The following is a 19,075-nucleotide window of genomic DNA, read 5'->3' on the forward strand; positions in this document are numbered from 1 at the left end:
CGTTTGACACGGAATACAGGGAGAACTAGCCGTTTGGATACAGAACTGGCTCAAAGGTGGAAGACAGAGGGTGGTGGTGGAGGGTTTTTATTTCAGGCTGGAGGCCTGTGACCAGTGGAGTGCAGAAGTTGGGAGGTCATATTGCGGCTGTACAGGACATTGATTAGGCCACTGTTGGAATATTGCATCTATCAAAAAGATGTTGTGAAACTTGAAAGGGTTCAGAAAAGATTTACAAGGATGCTGCCAGGGTTGGAGGATTTGAGCTATAGGGTGAGGCTGAACAGGCTGGGGCTGTTTTCTCTGGAGCATCGGAGGCTGAGGGGTGACCTTATAGAGGCTTGTAAAATTGTGATGGGCATGAATAGGGTAAATAGGCAAAGTTTTTTCCCTGGGGTGGGGGAGTCCAGAACTAGAGAGCATAGGTTTAGGGTGAGAGGGGAAAGATATAAGAGAGACCTATGGGGCAACAGAGAGTGGTATGTGTATGGAATGAGATGCCAGAGAAAGTGGTGGAGGCTGGTACAATTGCAACATTTAAGGGGCATTTGGATGGGTATATGAATAGGAAGGGTTTGGAGGGATATGGGCCGGGTGCTAGCAGGTGGGAGTAGATTAGATTGGGATATCTGGTCGGCATGGACAGGTTGGACATCTCTATGACTCTGTGATAATATATTGGCAAGGATGGAATATTGTTTAATGGACAAGCAGTGGAAAGTGGTAAGGAGCAGACAACTTTCAAACTGCCAGACTATAATTGATGGAATGTAACAAGGATCATTGCAGTGGCCTCAACAATTTAGAGTATATCAATAACATAGACAAAGAAGTACAGAATAACGGATAGCATTGTTGCTGATAACAAAATTTGGTGGGGAATTAAGATGTGAGGAGGATACTATGGCTGTAAAGAGACATAGATAAGTCAACTCAGTCAACAACAAAGTGGTAAATGGAGTTCAATTTGGGAAAATGTTAAAATATTCACTTTGATAATAAGAATAGAAAAATATAACTTTTTTTAAAAGGCATGAAACTTTTAAATTTTTATATTCAAAGACTTTGGTGTACCCCAATGAGGAACAGTAACTTAGCACTCAAGTACAACAAATAATTAAGAGGTGAATGGCATGGTGACCAATATTGCTCAGGGATTTAAATGCGAAAATAAAGAAGACAATGATAAAGGATTTCTTGACACCACAGCTGAAATGTTGAGTATGATTCATATCTAACATAAGATAAACTTGCTTTGAAGTTGGCTCAATGAATGTTCATTAGAATGATTCTGGAGATGAAAGGTTTGATTCTATGATGAAAGGTTGAGTAAATTGGATTTGTACTCTCTATAATTAGGAGAATGTGAGGAGATCTTATTAAAACATATAAGATTCTGAAGGGTCTTGACAAGATAGACACTGAAATGTAGTTTGACAATCTTGAACAATAGAGTACAATCTCAGGATAAAGGCTCGATTGTTTATGTTTGAGATGGGGAGAAATTCTTTACTCAGAGGATCATGAATCTTTGGAATTATCTACTCCAGAGGTTGGTTGATTCTCCATCCCTGAATTCATTGAAGGCTGGAATAGATTTAGATAACTTCAGTACAAATAGTGAGCAGGGAAATGAATGAGGTAAAAGATTAGTCATATTGTATTGAATGGAGCAGGTTTTGGAGGAGCTGCGTGATCTAAACCTTCTTCTTTTTGTACCTTCTAATGGAAAACCCATTTTATAAATTACAAATATCTGCGAAATATCTATTGTACCTATAGGTGGCAATGTTAGAGATTTATATAATATTTAGTGCAAAGGCTTCTACTATGTTTTAACATTGAAACTCCCTTCACAGCTTTATTGACCAAGTGTAGATTTTACACAGTACAATTGTAATCTTTTGCCAATCTGTTCTTTTTGATGAGAATAATTATGATTTAAAACACTATTTCCTGATCATTCCAGAACAAAAACTGCTTATGCCAATTATTGAAATAACATTTTCTGTTATCAAATGAAATGGTAGATAATGTGTTGTAATATTCTTCTTTGGTTGGTGTGTTTTTTGTTACTGTATCACTGGATCAGTGGTGGAGGAATGGCTAAATACAATACACACGAATAAAAGAATTGGACTGTGAGAGGAGACACATTGGAAACTTTTCTAATATTGATATTAGAATATGACATTTTTTCATAATGGTTCAATTTTTGCATTATATTATAAATGTATATAGTTACATACTCAATTTGAGCAGAAATTAAATTAGGATGATTGGTTTGTAGCTGATGGCTGCTCTTAACAGTTTGACATCTTTTGGATATAAATGGAATGATTGAATTGGACGGTTCTATGTGAGCTCTTAATTTACAATTAGTAGCTTACATAATAAGCAGCTATTTGTATCTGTCTGAATTTGATTTAATCAACACTTAGTGGTGAGAAAGATGGTTTTTCGTGCCACGTGGAAATATGCACTGAATATGTGGCCTGTTATATGCAATAATTATGTGGATTTGTTTTTCTAATATTTTGCTTTTGTGCCCCTGATATTATAAACCATAATCTTGCTAGAAAGGTAGGAAAATTATCTGGATCAGAAAGTTTGTTAATATGTCTGGTCCTCCCCGAAGCTTGCTGCTCATCTCCTCATAGTTCACTCTTTCAATCCAACCAGGCTATCATCATTTTGACTTTTCCTTCTCAAGTGAATCAACACAGGTTTCAGGAAGAGTATTTTGATTTTCCTCCAGTACTCTATAACCTCCTGATCTGAACATTGACTTCAACAGTTGCAACTTCAGTGGTCTGTCTCATTTTTCTTTCAGTTTTATGAGCTCTACCTCTTGTGTTTTGCTCATGTTTGTCCTCTTAAGTTTTTTCTTAGCCATTGAAATGTATTTGAATATCCTCCAGCAATCTTCAGTCCTTTCTGGTTTGTTTTAAGAAGATAATTCACTGGTTAATAAATACATTTATTGACATAATTATATTTTAACATATTTTCTGTTTTTTAGCCTTGTTCTTATTTAAGTCTCACTAAAGGGTACATCTATCTTGCCTTTCAAATTCTGATGAAGAATTTTATCTCAAATGTAACCTTTCCTTTGTCTTTTCAGATCTCTGTGCATATCTATAATTGTGTTTATATTTCAGACATATTGCTTTTTGTAGTTCCTTTTGTCTATTAGCACTATTTGTGATAAACTTTTACAGTGATTTAAAAAACTTTCTGAGATGATTCCCTCAACCTTTTTCATTCTCTTCTGTGGAAAACATTTGCCTGTTTTCTCCATTCTATCAGATAATATTGGTGATCTATCTTGTAATTTATGTTTAGAACTAAATTCATTTTCATTAAAGGCAACCAGGAGAAGGGTGAAATTTGATACAGAGAAGGTTCATATAAATCTGCTTGCACAGGTGACCACTCACGGAGAGACTGCAGGAGAAAATGAGGACTGCAGATGCTGGAGATCAGAGTCACGAGTGTGGTGGTGGAAAAGCACAGCAGGTCAGGCAGCATCCGAGAAGTAAGAGAATCGATGTTTCGGGCATAAGCTCTTCGTCAGGAATTCATGATGAAGTACTTATGCTGGAAACGTTGACTCTCCCGCTCCTCGGATGCTACCTGACCTGCTGTGCTTTTTCTGGCATCACACTCAGAGACTGTCTAATGTTAGTCCTGAATTGCAATGGGCAAATGTCACAGTTATTATTTGTAATTCATTTAGCAATGTCTAGTTCAAGTAATAATTCACCAAGAAAACACTGTAGTACTTAAGCAACCAATTGGTTTTGATTTTTCCTTTCCTTAATGTTTTTGCTTTTGAAGCATTATTTTTTCAAAGGTGTTTTTCTAACCTCTGAGCTTGAGTCAATTACAGAGAGTAAGTTAAGCACATTGCTATTTGAATGTCATTCTCAAATTAACGATGCCATTTCAGTCTTTAAATTTTTAAAGATACTGCCATTTGTCATTAATAACTAGTAATCATTTTTCAAATGGCAATAGAGCTACATGAGTTAGAACAGAAACAAAGGTACTGAATATGAATATTAAATAGTCACTAATATCACTAATGTCATTTTCTCAAATTACACTATAAAATTTCATTCTTTCATTCCTAGTTATCATTTAAGAGTTGAAATGACAAGCACTATTTAATCCTGACAGGAGGCAGAGGGTTTTTCAAGCAGAAACAAAAGTTGTTTTTAAAGTGTAAAAGTTGATGTAAAGTTCTGTTACAATGTGATAAATAATAGATTATGAATACAGTAGCAAAGTAAATAACCACACCCTGTTGTCATAACTATATATACAGACATATATATGGAATGCATGTTATATTTAGATGCAAGGATTTTGACTGATAACGTTACTCCAGTAGCAAATAGAATACCATTACGGATGTAGGTTTGCTCGCTGAGCTTGAAGGTTTGTTTTCAGATGTTTCGTTACCATACTAGGTAACATAATCAGTGAGCCTCCGGATGAAGCACTGCTTTTTATGGCCTGCTTTTTATTTATGTGTTATTATAGTATTATTTTATAATATTATTTATTCACATAAATAAAAAGCAGGCCATACCACCAGTGCTTCATTTGGATGCTCACTAATGATCTTACCTTGTATGGTGACAAAACGTCTGAAAATGAACCTTCTAGCTCAGCGAGCAAACCTACATCCAGAAACTTAACATAAGCTACAAATCTTCTCAAAACTTGCTACAAGTATTAGTTTAATTCTAGAGTACTATATACATCAAGAAAATGTTAGGTGACATTATTTGACATAATAAATAAAGTACAATTTATGTGTGATGTTTGATATTGTAGACATTTTAAGGGAAAAATATGAAACTCAGTATGAATACCAATATAAAGCCTATATTCTTCCACTGACCATGTACAATTTGCCCTGTCATGGACTCTGACCAACAAAAGTAATATCTGTAAGAGAGGACCAATGCTGAAACTTTTCAAAATCTTTAAGGTAACCTAGAGAAATTAAGAGCACCGTTCCAGCATTACATCCAGTATTATTCAACCATGACTGGCTATTTCCAGGGATTTTGTGGGCAATTTTAACCTTACATGACTTGTGGAAATCTGACCTTCCTAATATACTTGGGGCTGGATTTTACATTAAGAAGTTGAGATCATTTTCTCCTCAAATGTAAAATCTATTTTGATGATGTTAGGTCACTAACCCAATTACATCACACCAATTAGAATCCCTACAGTGTGGAAACAGGCCCTTTGGCCCAACAAGTGCACACCGACCCTCCGAAGAGTAACGCACCAGACCCATTCCCCTACATTTACCCCTGACTAATAACCTACACAATGGGCAATTTAGCATATCCAATTCTCCTAAACTGCACATCTTTGGATTGTGGGAGGAAACCCACGCAGACACTGGGAGAATGTGCAAACTCCACACAGACAGTTGCCCGAGACCGGAATCAAACTCTGGTCCCTGGTGCTGTGAGGCAGCAATGGTAATCACTGAGCTACCATGCCACCCTTAATCTCTGCTAACATAGTGACTGTTGAAATCAGCAACACATCCATTTGTTTTTAATTCATTTTTTCTTTATAACCCAGAAGTTCTATCACATGCTACCAAATGGATTTTTCTCCATCAAATCACCTGTGGCAATTTTCACATATTAACAAGCACCATTAAATCATCCATATTTCCATTTGTTCAATGTACATGCAGAACATACTAAGGGAAATGCAATAACACCAAATGTGAGGGAAAGGTAGGGAGAAGGCTAAGTCAAATTGGAGTTGGAAAGGGAAATAAAACACCCAATCCTCTGCAGTGCCCACCTTCCTATCAGTGGACACTGTGTTCTCCCTTTACAATGACAGGTTCAAATGTAGCAATAAAAGAGAGGCAGGCAATCATCAACTATGACTCCTCCCCCATGTTTTAATGGCCAACTTGGCCATGACCAGGATCTGATCCAGAGAGGTCTTCTGACTTACCCACATCCCTCCTGGCCAGAGATCAGGAGTGTGGGGCTGAAGTGCAATCTAAAGTACAACAAAGGATTTTTCAAATAACTAAAAAGAGATGCACTTGCCCACAGTTGATATATATCCATAGACTCCCCAGCAACTCAAAATAAACAGTTGGGCTGGGAGTCCATTAATTGCCACAATCTGTGTTTACTCGGGACCTCTGCATTCACCACCCTTCATTCCAGGTCCTCTCCAATGGGGATCCCTGCCACCCAGCAGTAAACCCACTGTTTTTTTTTCAACTGAAAACTTTTATGCTTGTTAACAAATCAATAGGCCTAGCTAATGATTACACTGCAAAATCTATACATAGGACTGAGAGGAAGTAAAATGATAGTCACCATCCAGGTCCATAATTGAACATGTACGTGAGATGGTGCTGTGCAGTTGGTTCTTTTTGGAACCTCACTCATGGCCATGATCATGCACAATCTGCTCTTCCAGAGAAGGGGAGTCTTGGTGAAGCAGAGGGTGAGCCATACCAGTCAGCTGCACACCCAGTCATACCTCCTGAGGTAATGCACTAGAAATCGAGCCCAAGAGTCATCACATATGTAAAACCACGACTAAAGCATCCAAGTGCCTGATTTTATCTAACCGTATAATTCAGGTTACTATCATTAGTAAGAAAATCACGTTGCATTCAAACAGTTTAACCAATGGCAAAAAAGAAATACGAATGACTAATTTATAACTAAATAACTTAAACTTCATCCCTTTTAGAAAATACCCATACACATATAAACAGATACATAAATAGACACGACAAGCCACGAACATTACAGGTAGGAACGGAACACAAAATGTCACTGGAGCATAGTTCTGGCACCAGTTCAGATTACAGGCATCGATGAGACGTTTTCCTTTGGTTCCCTTCTGATTCCTTTGAGCTGTTTGTTGAGGACACGATGTTGTGGACACACTGATTCTCAATCTTTCATTCACTGAAGATTTTTTTCTCTTTTTCCTTTCAAAAAGCGAGTTTGCTGAGAGAGAGAGAAAGGGAGGCCAGCTGCTTGGAATTTTCCTTCCTTTTTCCACTTGCAAAAGGGAGAAAGAGATACAGAGAGATGTGCTTTTTCTTTCAGAGGCTGAATGTTTCGGCTGCAATGACCGAACACAGAGCTATAGCCATCTGTCCATGAACCAGTCAAGAAGCTGTTACTATCCTGAGCACTCCAGAACACAGACATCGCGGCCTAGTTGAAAAATTAATCAAAAGTCTGTCATTGGGAAAAACTGTCCTGAACACATACCTATAAAGCCAAGATGTCTAACATCCTACCACACTGCTTGATGAGGCAACATTGTAGGCACAACTCACAACAAGTTCAATAACTGCTTTTTTAAAAGCTGCAACATCTTCTTCCATGGTCCCTTGGTTTAAAACAGTAAGTTTTCCCATTTTGTACTCCACCGTCCAAAAGTGATCTTTACACTATTAGCTCTGTATCATCTGTTTATCTGTAACGTCTTGGCTGCATTTATCTTTCCTCATATTTCACATGCATAACCTTTGCAGCTTCTGCTAGGGAAACGGACAGGTGAGTGGGTTGTTAATGTAGACATACTAAATGAGGCCAATCAGAGGGACGCACATGAATACTGCCCCCCCACCCCCTCCCCCGTACTGAAATCATGCTTTCAAATGAGTGACCAACATGTCCTATATGCATGGGCTGCAATTCTCAATGATCCTAACACATTCACAGGTGTTTTAGTTCATAAGCTTCTTTACCATACTCACCTCCCCCTCCCCCAGCACCACTAACACCCAGTCCAAGAATCTCAAAGTGCAAGGAGGAGGAGTTGCATTTCTGCTTCATGTTGCCTTGTGCACTTGCTAAGACAATAGGCAGGTCCACAGTTGACATATAATATATCCCTGAACCTTTACATAGCAAGTGAAATTATTCAAACATCATGTTTGAATGACCAGAAATTCTGTCTGTAAAGTTCCAGCCAAGCCTGCTAGCAGAGTAGCACATCCAATAGAGTAATGCTCATGGCAAGCCAAAGTTTTGAACTGGCAACTCCGGATTAGCTGAACACATACAAGATGGTGCTGGCAAATTCTGAAGAAGGGTCACTGGACTTGAAATATAAGCTCTTACTCACTGCTACTTTATAAATGTCAAGAGATTTCACAACCCTCTGACTCTTAAATTCTGTTCTAAAGGCTACTAATTATCATGCAGTTCCTGCCAACCCTTTTCAGGGTGCCTTTAAACAAGTGACTATGACTGGTTGATAACATGTCCCTTCTTACCTCCAACCTTTCCTATTTGGCAAACTGGCCAAACTACCCTTCCTAATTTGCTGACTTTCTGCCAGTCACACATTAATTGATATTTGATTCATTTATTGTGACTTGCATCTTGTTACAAAATACAGTGAAAAATGTTGCATAGTATTGCCACTCCTTGGTGCCATCTTAAAACACAGAACATAGAAGATAATGGTAGAAAAATGAAGAAATAGAGAAAAAGTATCCAACTTTACAGTGCTTCTTGTTAAGTGTTCTCTCATGGGCCATGGGCCTCATGGCCAGGAACGAGTCTCCTTCACCACGTTGCTTCTGCTGGAACAGAAGTCACTAATCTTTGGTGTCATCTCGCCTCTACCAATGCCCCTGCCACTGAGTCTTCGATGAACCTTGCCAGTGCAGATGCTGCTGGATACTTCACCAGCCCAAACTTGATTCCGCCTTCGCCATGAGTCTGCTTCAGGCCCACCTCACCAATGTACCCAATGCTGATGGCACCAGGTCTCGTACTGAGCCCAAATCTACCTCCTTGAATCTGCACTGGACACAGATGCTGTCAGGAACCCAAACTCTCCTCCACCGCAGCAGCCATGAGTTGGCGCTAGGACTGCCTCGACAATGCAGATGCCACCAGAAACCCAAACTCGCTCCTGCTGCTGCTGCCACGGATTGGTGCTGCTGGGCCTATTCGAGTCTGCAGTGCTGGGCCTACTTGCTGCCTGTCATTGCCGCTACCGAGCTCTTAACCAAGAGGTAAGTAAAATAAAATAAAAGGAAAAAAAAAGAGAGAAAAAAGAAAGAGAAGAAATGAAAAGAAAAGCAGATGGAGTTGATGAGCCCAGACTCAGAAGCCCTACTCCACCACCATGTTACTGAACGCAATCATTGGCTGCAGGATGCTTTACTTGACATCTTTAACAGATTTGGGTCGGAGTGAAATGCACACTTTCTAACTAGACTCATGTTCACTACTGAGAAGTGTAAAATTCACCCCCAGATTTGCATCCTGCTTAATATTACTCACCTTTGGCTTCATTGAAGAACAAAATTAAGTACAGTGCAGGACCAGTGTTGAACCAAGGCAAATTGCCTATCCTGTTTCAGGGTTCTCAGCACCACAGGAGGCTTATTATTTTCTAAAGCCATTGTTCATTGCTGACTGCACTTACCAGTATAATCTGCAATTTAGTTCCATTTATACATTTTTTGAAAGATGTCATTTCCCAAACTGTCAATTTTGTTTAATAACTGTTTCTTCCTATTAAACATTTTATTGGGCGCAGTATTTTCCACTTTCAATTTGTAATGATACTCAGGGTGTAATATCTTTGCTAATTTTACTGAAAATAAGATTCGCTAGATTATGCCTGTTTTTGCTTTATTTTAGTAAAAATAGGACTTAATCCTCTTAAAGAAGCTTGTTTATAATTCAGTGACATATACTCTGCTGATCATTGAAGGAAAATTTATATGCTTTAATGTTTAATATGTAAATAATAAATTATTGATAATGGGTTTTTGATTGTCCACTGTTGGTTAACTTCACAGAATCTTGAGGCTAATTCTCAATTTAATTTTTTGATGATGTGATACTGGCGAAGAATTTTCCCTGCTGTCTGCGAGTATTATCATTTCATGCATTAGCTGGCTGTGAATTTTTATCTGTGTGGAGAGAAAATCATTAATATTTCACCTGTAATTTCCTGATGTTTATTAGCAGTGGCCATGGTTCTCTGCTACTAGTTCAATGATTACAGTTCTGAACAATACTGTTTAGCATTCACCAGTGGATTGAGTGAAGTCCTGCATATATGTTTAATGACAATTTTGAGTCTAGAGGAATGAACGAAACAACATTTCTTTTAATGGTTTCTGGGCAGCATGCTTAGGGAAATTATTTAATAAAATAAAAAGAGGAAATGCTGGACCCTATCAGCAGGTTAGACAAAATCTCCAAGGAGACAGTTGTCATTTCAAGTTAGTGGTCTTTCACCAGAATCATTCACAAGGGAACACAAGATGAGAAGTTTAAGTTTGAGGCACTGGGGACCAGGAGCTAGCTTAGGTTAGTGACATAAGGGTAGTCAGTCAGCAGGATTAGAAAATAGGCAGAAATGTTTTGAATGAATTCACATCTTAAAAAACATGGTTTATGGGAGGTTGGTCAAGGAAAAGTTGGATCCGTTGCTTCTGGAGGTGAAAAAGGCAAGAATGAAGGTTTCAACAGCTGATGGCCCAAAGTAGGGATAAAGGCAGACAATATTATGAATATGGAAGCAAATAATCTTTGTAATGTAAAGAATATGGGAGCAGAAACTCAACTTGTGCCATCATATAGTGAAGATGAGTACAGTCAGCTACAATTAAGATTGTGGCTGAGAAGAAAATGGAATCAATGCCAAGAGGTTACAGAATGGATTGGTTGAAGACAACAGCTTTAGTCTTCCCAATCTTTAACTAGTTGAAGTTGGAATTTGTTCAGAACAAAAGGTCAAAACAGCAGATTGATAACACTGAAGCAGTGGACCTGACTAGAAAAATGAGTGAGAGCTCGAGCAGAATATGTAACGTAAAGCCATGTCTTTGGATGTTGTAAGCAAGGATCAGGTGGGATCTCTCATAACTTCAGCCATTTATCCAGTGTTTCCATGGGTTCATTTGCTGAAGTTCTATCAAACAGGCGAGGAACCATATCGTAATTCACTGCCATTATATCTATTCATAAGCATCCTAGACCTTAACCAAAGTCACAAATATGATTATTGTTATTAGTGTCTGAAGTGTTTCTTGCATGATCTAATCAAATCTGTTCAAAACGTATCTTGAGAAAGAGTGGGATAACACCTTGAGACATTAAATAACAAGTATCATACCAAGTAGGTGACTTGTTCATGTTCAGTATTCTGGTGTGTCTGGGATTGGTGTCTGATGCTTACTGTCATTATTGTGTTGACCAGATAACAGCTATGGTGATGGAGACCACCATGGTTCCTCATCAGACAGTGAAGATGAGGTGCTTGGCAAATACCATGAGGCTTTGTCCAAAACACAGATCGCCTCTGGTGCAGCATCAGACAGCAGACACCATCAGAAAGGGTACTTGTGGGAATCCAGACTCAAATATAGTCCTCTGTCAGCTGAATATGATGGATACAGCAGTGAGGCATCTGCAGATGAAGGTAAGACAATTCGCTTGATTTCACAGCTCCGGATAAAAATAAAGATATTGCAGATGATGAGATCATCTGTGTTGAGGGCAATTTTTTAGTCAAGTTCAACCACTTTTGGAACACTTAGGGCTACATAAAAAGTACTAATTAGGATTCTTATTATGTGTCTCAGTAGTTTGATTATCGGCCCATTGTGATTATTTTATTACAATTCACTTCTTTCTCTCTATGAACAAAAAGGCAAAATCGGTCTGTGTTGTGCTTGAAATAGATTTATATATTAGTTACCTTTTCTACTTTGTATACTGCATTTTTTCACTTTTGCTGACTATTTGCACAATGATATCTACTAATATTTTGTGCATGATAGTTTTCAAAATAAGGCTTGCCCTGTATACTTATCACTTATACAAGTTCAATGTATATTCAGTTTAATATATATATTTGGCATTTATTTTTTGAGGAATAATTTGTGGTAAATTATTAGATTTAAAAATAATTAATAAAATTTGCCTTAAGTATTATATCTGTACTAGAGATGTTACATTGATTAAATCAGAACCAATTTAAATTTATAGATCCTTCTTGCAGGAGCTTTAATCTGATAGTAACTTGGTAGTGAGAATTACCCAGGTAGGGGTCAATGCAGTTGTCAAACCAAACTTAAGTTAATAGTATGAGGCCCAGATTTGTTTAGCTACTTTTTTGTATTTCAAAAAAACACTTTATTTGTAAAATATCTTTATATACAAACATAATCACTAAAGCAGCTCATTTCTATACAGTGGCAAAAGGAGTACAAACAAACATTGGACTTTGACTCTACTAAAAAAACCAAAGGCACCCCTTACTTCTACGACTATATTCACATGTATTTGAGGCACAGGGATGTCTGATCATTGAATAGCCATCCATTTAACTTTTGCAGGAAGACAGACAATGGGCTTTCTCCACTGTGCCTTGGCAGCAGCTGCCCCAAGCATGTCCCTCAGCATGTAGTCGTGGAGTTTTGGAATATGCCAGTCTGCAACACTTAGCTGAGGTCAACTCCTTGCGCTGGAAGACCAACAAGTTTCGGGCAGACCAAAATGCATCTCTTATCGATTTGATGGTGCTCCGGTTTGTCTCTGTGTGTGTCCTGGGGAACAGACCATAGAGCAGAATCCCACATCATGAAGCTGCTCAACAAAAACCACTGCACCTTTCTCAGATTTCCTTTGCAATGGCAGTCATCACCCATGCCCCCACAGCTGCTTCAAGGGCAGCATATGGTTGCACACACAGTCGGGCATTTAAGAAGGATCTCACAAATAGATCTCACCACCAGCCAAGTGATGTCTTGGTACTTGGCACTTGACTTCTGATTTGGTACTTGTTGGAAAGTTCTGGTGATGAGACATTTTGCCAAATGACTTTGATAGTCTGATCAGGGAACAACCCGACAGGACTCGCTCTTTCTTTTTCCCAGAGGGACTTGTGGTCAAAGATGTTTCTCTTTGCAAATTTCTCTATGAAGGACAGGTGATATGGAACAGTCCAACTACTTGGATTGGTCTCCGGAAATGAGGCCAGTCCCATTCTTCGCAACATCAGGGACAGAATGTAGTGACACTTGGTGTTTGTGCTATTGAGGGTCTACACAGAGCTTGATGCAGCCACATACAAAGATGGCCATCAGGATAAGGGTGGCATAGGGTATGTTCTAACTCCCTCCACTATTTTATCCGGTGTTTTGTACATGGTATCCTTGCAGACATGGTCCATCTTACACCTCCAGATGAAGTGGAAGATGGCTTGAATGACTGTAATGGTGCAAGATTGGGGAATAGACCAGACCTGCATTATGAACAACAACAGAGAGAGTGCCTTAAACCTGATAACCAAATTCTGACACACAGTTTATGTCTCACCATGGCAATACGCTCCTCCCAAGTTTTTGTACACACCGTAGCCATTCTGAACTATATTCCCAGCACTTACAGGTAATCTATCCTGACGTTGAAGAGTATAAAGGTTGGCCAGTTCGCAAAAAACATGACCTTGCTCTTGTCTCGATTAACCTTGGCTCCTGAGGCCAGTTCAAACTGGTTGCAGATGCTCATGAGTCTGCACACTGACAGTGGATCTGAGCAGAAAACCGTGACATCATCCATGTACAGGGAGGCTTTGTCATGCAGGCATTCACTGCCTGGAATAGTCACTCCTCTCAGGCTCACATTCTTCCTGATGGACTCAGCAAAAGCTCTATACAACACACAAGGAAGGCAGGAGACAAGGCTGCCCTGTCTGACTCCAAATCTGATCAGGAAGCTTTCTGATTCCCACAATGTTGGTGTAGAGCAGTCTGATCCAATTACAAATTCCCTTCCCAAAGCCCATTTTGGAGAGCTCATCCCACATGTTAAAGGCCTTCTCCTCATTCAGACTGTTGAGGCAGGTGCCCACTTCCCTGTCCTGCACAAAGGCAATTGTATCGCTGAGGAGCACGAGGCTGTCCAAGATTGACCTACCTGGTACAGCACCCACGTTTGGTGGGGTGAATCACCAATCTCGGAGCAGACTTGATCTGGTTGGCAGTGACCTTTGGAATATTGTGTGCAATTCTGGTCTCCTTCCTCAAGGAAGAATGTTGTGAAATTTGAAAGGGTTCAGAAAAGATGATGTACAAAGTACTTATAGCCACTGTATGCTCTCTTCCTGTCCCCCTTTTTAGAACCCTAGGAAACCACTTATGTTATGTCTCATGGTCAGTACATTAGTATACCTTTAACAAATCTGCTTATGATATCATCACTGTATCATAGTATGTGATCTGAGGGTATAAAGGTCTGCATCGCAAACCAGCCATCGAGCAAATTGAGCTAACTGACCCAACAGCACAGTTCAATTCCCACACTGGCTGAGGTCACCACGAAGGTCCTGCTTTTTCAACCTCATCCCTTAGCAGAGGTTTGAAGAGAGTAGTCCTATGGTCCTCTAGTGGCTTTGCATATAAAGATCTCAGATTCTCAACTCAGGGTATTTAAAGCATGATACATTCCGTTACTGTCTGTAACTGAATAGCTTAAGATAGTCCAGACACAGAGTGCTTGTGACTGTAATATTTGCATATATTAGTGAGCTGTAATAAACATCTGTATCTTTCAACACAGTGTTATCCAAGTCTAGAAGTTTGGTAAATATTGCTAGGGTCTTTTGATGTTGTGTCAGACATTACTTTAGAAATTAAACGTACTGAAGTCTAAATGTGTACAGCTCAAGAATTTGGCCAATGTAAATCTGCATAAAATCCAGTATGTACACTGCCAATAACCCAAGTCTTTATTAATCTGATTATCTGAGCTCATTGTAATTAGTAATCTGGACAGGGTTATCCCAGTAATCAGAATGTTAAACTTCTATGAAGGTACTATAAATATGACATGCATCAGGACTTTCTTAGGGTCCCATCACGCATCATTAACATAAACTGAGTTGGAGAAATGTCTCCATATTGGTTTGAAATTTGGTGGTATATGTAGGTGATATTTTATCCACTAGGTGGCCATATATGTACAAGTTTCCTGTAACCTTTTTTAATATCCAGAAATGCTATCACAAACAAATGAGCAGCTTTCCCACCACCAAATCACCATGGCATTTTCCACCGCCAGTAACCTGTAACCATCTAGGGTGCAATTCTAAGCAGCTCCACCTGAAGCTAATAGTTTAGAAGGCCATAGAGGGGAAATAAAATAAGAGACAAAACTAAGTTTTAAAAGAGCTGGAAATCGTAAATGTAAGTTCTAAGCATAAAGTTTGCAAAATAAAAATATTTTTTGATTCACGTTTGCAAAGATGTGTACCCTTCTTAATTTTAATATCTTTCAACCACTGAAGTTCAGCATAAAAATAAGTCTCCTGAATATCTGTTCCACAAGCTTTTGTTTGTTTTGCTAAAAATTTTGTACTTTTTTTCTATTTACAATTGAAAGGTTAATGATAAGGATATGACCAGGTGCACCAGGTCTGTTTAAAGTCCCAAAAGTGCGAACAAATGCAATTTGAAATCAATGCACAGAATTTCAGATTAAAAGTAGATATTGGTTAACATAAGAATGTATGAAATAGAAGAAGTCCACCATTCAGCCTTTCAAAGTTCACTTGGCCATTCATTGAGATCATTGTGGATTTTCTATTTCAGTACCATTTTCATGCACTATCCCCGTATGTCTAGATGTTCTTAATATGTAGAAATCTATCAGACTCAGTCTTGATCGTAAATGACTGAATCTCCACTGGGGCAAAGAATTCCAAAGATTCACCAGTGAATGAAGAAATACCTCATCTCAGTGCAGCATAGACTGTTCATTATTCTGTGATTATGTCTCATGGTTCTCAACTCCTCCATCCTTTCTCAAACAACCTTATCAATTCCTCTAAGACTTTTGCATTTTTGAATGAGATCACCTCTGAATTCCACAGAATATATGCACAGACAATTTTATCTTTCCTCATTAGACAATTCTTCTAACCCAGGGATTAGTTTGGTGAGCCTTTGTTGCACTTGCTTAATGGCAGGTATCACTGTTTAGGTGAAGAGACTAAAACCACACACAATACTCCAGCTGCAATCCCTTTAGAATTTCAGTGAGTCAGCTTTACTGCATTTCTGCTGTTCTACCAAAGCGGATGACCTCACATTTCTCCATAAGACCATAAGGTATAGGAGCAGAAATTGGGCCATCCAGCTCAGGAAATCTGCTCCGCCATTTAATCATGGCTAATATGTTTCTCAACCCCATTGTCCCACTTTCTCCCTGTAAACCTTGATCCCCTTGGCATTCAAGAACCTATCTATCTCCATCTTAAATATACTCAATGAACTGGCCTCCACAGCCTTCTGTGGCAGTGAATTCCATAGATTCACCACTCTCTGGCTGAAGACGTTTCTCCTTGTCTCCATTCTAAAAGGTCTTCCCTTTACTCCAAGGCTGTGCCCTCGGGTCTTAGTCTCTCCTATCCGACATCCACTATGTCCAGACCATTCTGTATTCTGTAAGTTTTGATTAGATCCCCCCTCCCATCCTTCGAAACTCCGAGTATAGACCCAGAGTCCTCAAACATTCCTCATATATTAAGCTGTTCATTCCTGGGACCATTTTTGTGATTCTACTCTGAACACACTCCAGGGCCAGTACATCCTTCCTGAGATATGGGGCCCAAAACTGTGCACAATACTCCAAATGTGGCCTGACCAGAAACTTATAGATCCTCAGAAGTACATCCCTCCTATTATATTCAAGTCATCTCAAAATAAATACCATCATTGCATTTGCCTTCCTAAGTACTGACACAACCCGTAAGCTTACCTTGAGAGAATCCTGGATTAGCACTCCGAAGTTTCTTTGCACTTCAGACTTTTGAATTTTCTCCCCATTTAGAAAACAGTCTATGAGTCAATTCTTCCTACCAAGGTCATGGCCTTGCACTCGCCCACATTGTACTCCATCTGCCAGTTCTTTGCCCATTCTCCGAACCTGTCCAAATCCTTCTGCAGCTTCTTCACCTCCTCAGTGCTACCTGTCCCTCTACCTATCTTTGTATTATCTGCAAACTTAGCTGAATGCCCTCAGTTCCTTCATCTAGATAGTTAATGTATAAAGAGAAAAGTTGTGATCCCAACACTGAGCCTTGTGGAACACCAGTTGTCACTGGCTTCCACCCTGAGAAGGACTGTTTTATCCCCACTCTATGCTTTCTGCCAGATAACCAGTCTTCTGTCCATGCTAGCACCTTGCCTCTGATACCATGGGCCCTTATTTTATTCAGTAGTCTCCTGTTTGGCACCTTGTCAAAGGCCTTCTTGAAGTCCAGGTAGATAACATCCATTGGTTCTCCTTGGTGTAATCTGCTCATTACTTCCTCAAAGAATTCTAGCGTTTTGTCAGGCATGACATACCTTTGATGAAACCGTGCTGACTCTGCCCTATTTTACCATACACTTCCAAGTATTCAAAAATCTTATCCGTCATGATGGATTCTAGGATCTTACCCGCGACTGAGGTTAGGCTAATTGGTCTGTAATTTTCTGTCTTCTGCCTTACTCCCTTTTTTATCAAAAGTGTTACATAAGCAATTTTCCGGTCCTCTGGGACCCTCCCTGATTCTAGTAATTCCTGAAAGATTACCACAAACCCCACTATCTCTTCAGCTATGTTCTTTAGAACTCTGTGGTGTAGTCCATCTGGTCCAGGTTATTTATTCACCTTCAGACTATTCAGTTTTTCTAGCATAGTGCTGGTTATCATACTCAGCTCTACCTGCCCAATTCTCTTGGAGTTTTGGGAAATTACTCATATCCTCCGCTGTGAAGACTGACATGACGTAATTATTCAGTTCCTCAGCCATTTCTTTGTTCCCCATTACTATCTCACCTGCATCATTTTCCAACGGCCCAATGTCCACTTTTGCCTCTCCATTGCCCTATATATATATATATATATATATCCAAAGAAACTCTTATAGTCTTCCTTTATATTACTGGCTAGCTTGCCCTCATTAATATTCTCCCTCCTTATTTCTTTTTTTGTTGTCCTCTGTTGGTTTTTCTTAGCTTCCCAATCCTCTAGTTTCCCACTGTTCTTCACCACTTTTATATGCTTATTTGTTTGCTTTTATGTTATCCTTGACTTCCCTAGTCAGCCATGGTTGCCTCATCCTCCCTGTGGAGAGAAAGTGAGGACTGCAGATGCTGGAGATCAGAGCTGAAAATGTGTTGCTGGAAAAGCGCAGCAGGTCAGGCAGCATCCAGGGAACAGGAGAATCGAAGAAGGGCTTATGCCCGAAACGTCGATTCTCCTGTTCCCTGGATGCTGCCTGACCTGCTGCGCTTTTCCAGCAACACATTTTCAGCTCATCCTCCCTGTACCATGCTTCTTTTTCTTCTGGATGAATCTCTGCTGTGTCTCCTGAATTACTCCCAGAAACTCCTGCCACTACTGTTCCACTGTCTTTCCTGCTAGGCTCCTCTCCTAGTCAGTTCTACCCAGCTCCTCCCTCGTGTCTCTGTAGTTGCCTTTAGTCAGCTGAAATACTGTTACCTCTGATCTATCTTCTCTCAAATTGCAGAGTAAATTTGATCATGTTTTGGTCAGTGCTTCCTAAAGGTTCCTTCACTTTAAGCTCCTTTAACAAGTCTGCCTCATTGCACAATACTAAATCCAGTATTGCCTGTTCCCTAGTGGGCTCCATCACAAACTGCTCCAAAAAGCCATCCCATAGACATTTCACAAATTCCTTTTCTTATGAACCACTACCAACCTGATTTTCCCCATCCATTTGCGTATTGAAATCTCCCATGATCACTGTAACTTTGCCTTTCCTACACATCTTTTCTATCGCCTGGTGTATCCTGCACCCCAGCTCCTGTCTCCTGTTTGGAGGCTTATACATGACTCCAATTGTGGTGTTTTTAGCTTTGCAGTTCCTCAACTCTACCCTCACAGATTCTACACCATCTGACCCTACTTCATTTCTTACTATTGATTTAATTTCATTTCTTACTAACTGGGCAACCCCACTCCTTCTGCTCACTGCCTATCTTTTCAGTAGGATG

At 39.5% G+C, this 19,075-nt stretch overlaps 1 protein-coding gene across 3 annotated transcripts in view; it reads left to right on the forward strand.

Annotated features, from left to right (window-relative positions):
• syt14a (synaptotagmin XIVa) overlaps positions 1–19,075 on the forward strand; it is a 228,130-nt gene that overhangs the window by 69,106 nt on the left and 139,949 nt on the right. For 2 of the 3 annotated variants that reach the window (XM_043695732.1, XM_043695733.1), the window contains exon 4: positions 11,266–11,487. The exons of the other annotated variant lie outside the window; for it this stretch is intronic. In XM_043695732.1, coding sequence (XP_043551667.1) covers positions 11,266–11,487 — 222 coding nt within the window. The remainder of the gene's footprint in view (positions 1–11,265; positions 11,488–19,075) is intronic. 3 annotated transcript variants of the gene reach the window in all.

The sequence above is a fragment of the Chiloscyllium plagiosum genome, chromosome 9 (genome assembly GCF_004010195.1).
Source record: "Chiloscyllium plagiosum isolate BGI_BamShark_2017 chromosome 9, ASM401019v2, whole genome shotgun sequence".
Taxonomy (NCBI): domain Eukaryota; kingdom Metazoa; phylum Chordata; class Chondrichthyes; order Orectolobiformes; family Hemiscylliidae; genus Chiloscyllium; species Chiloscyllium plagiosum.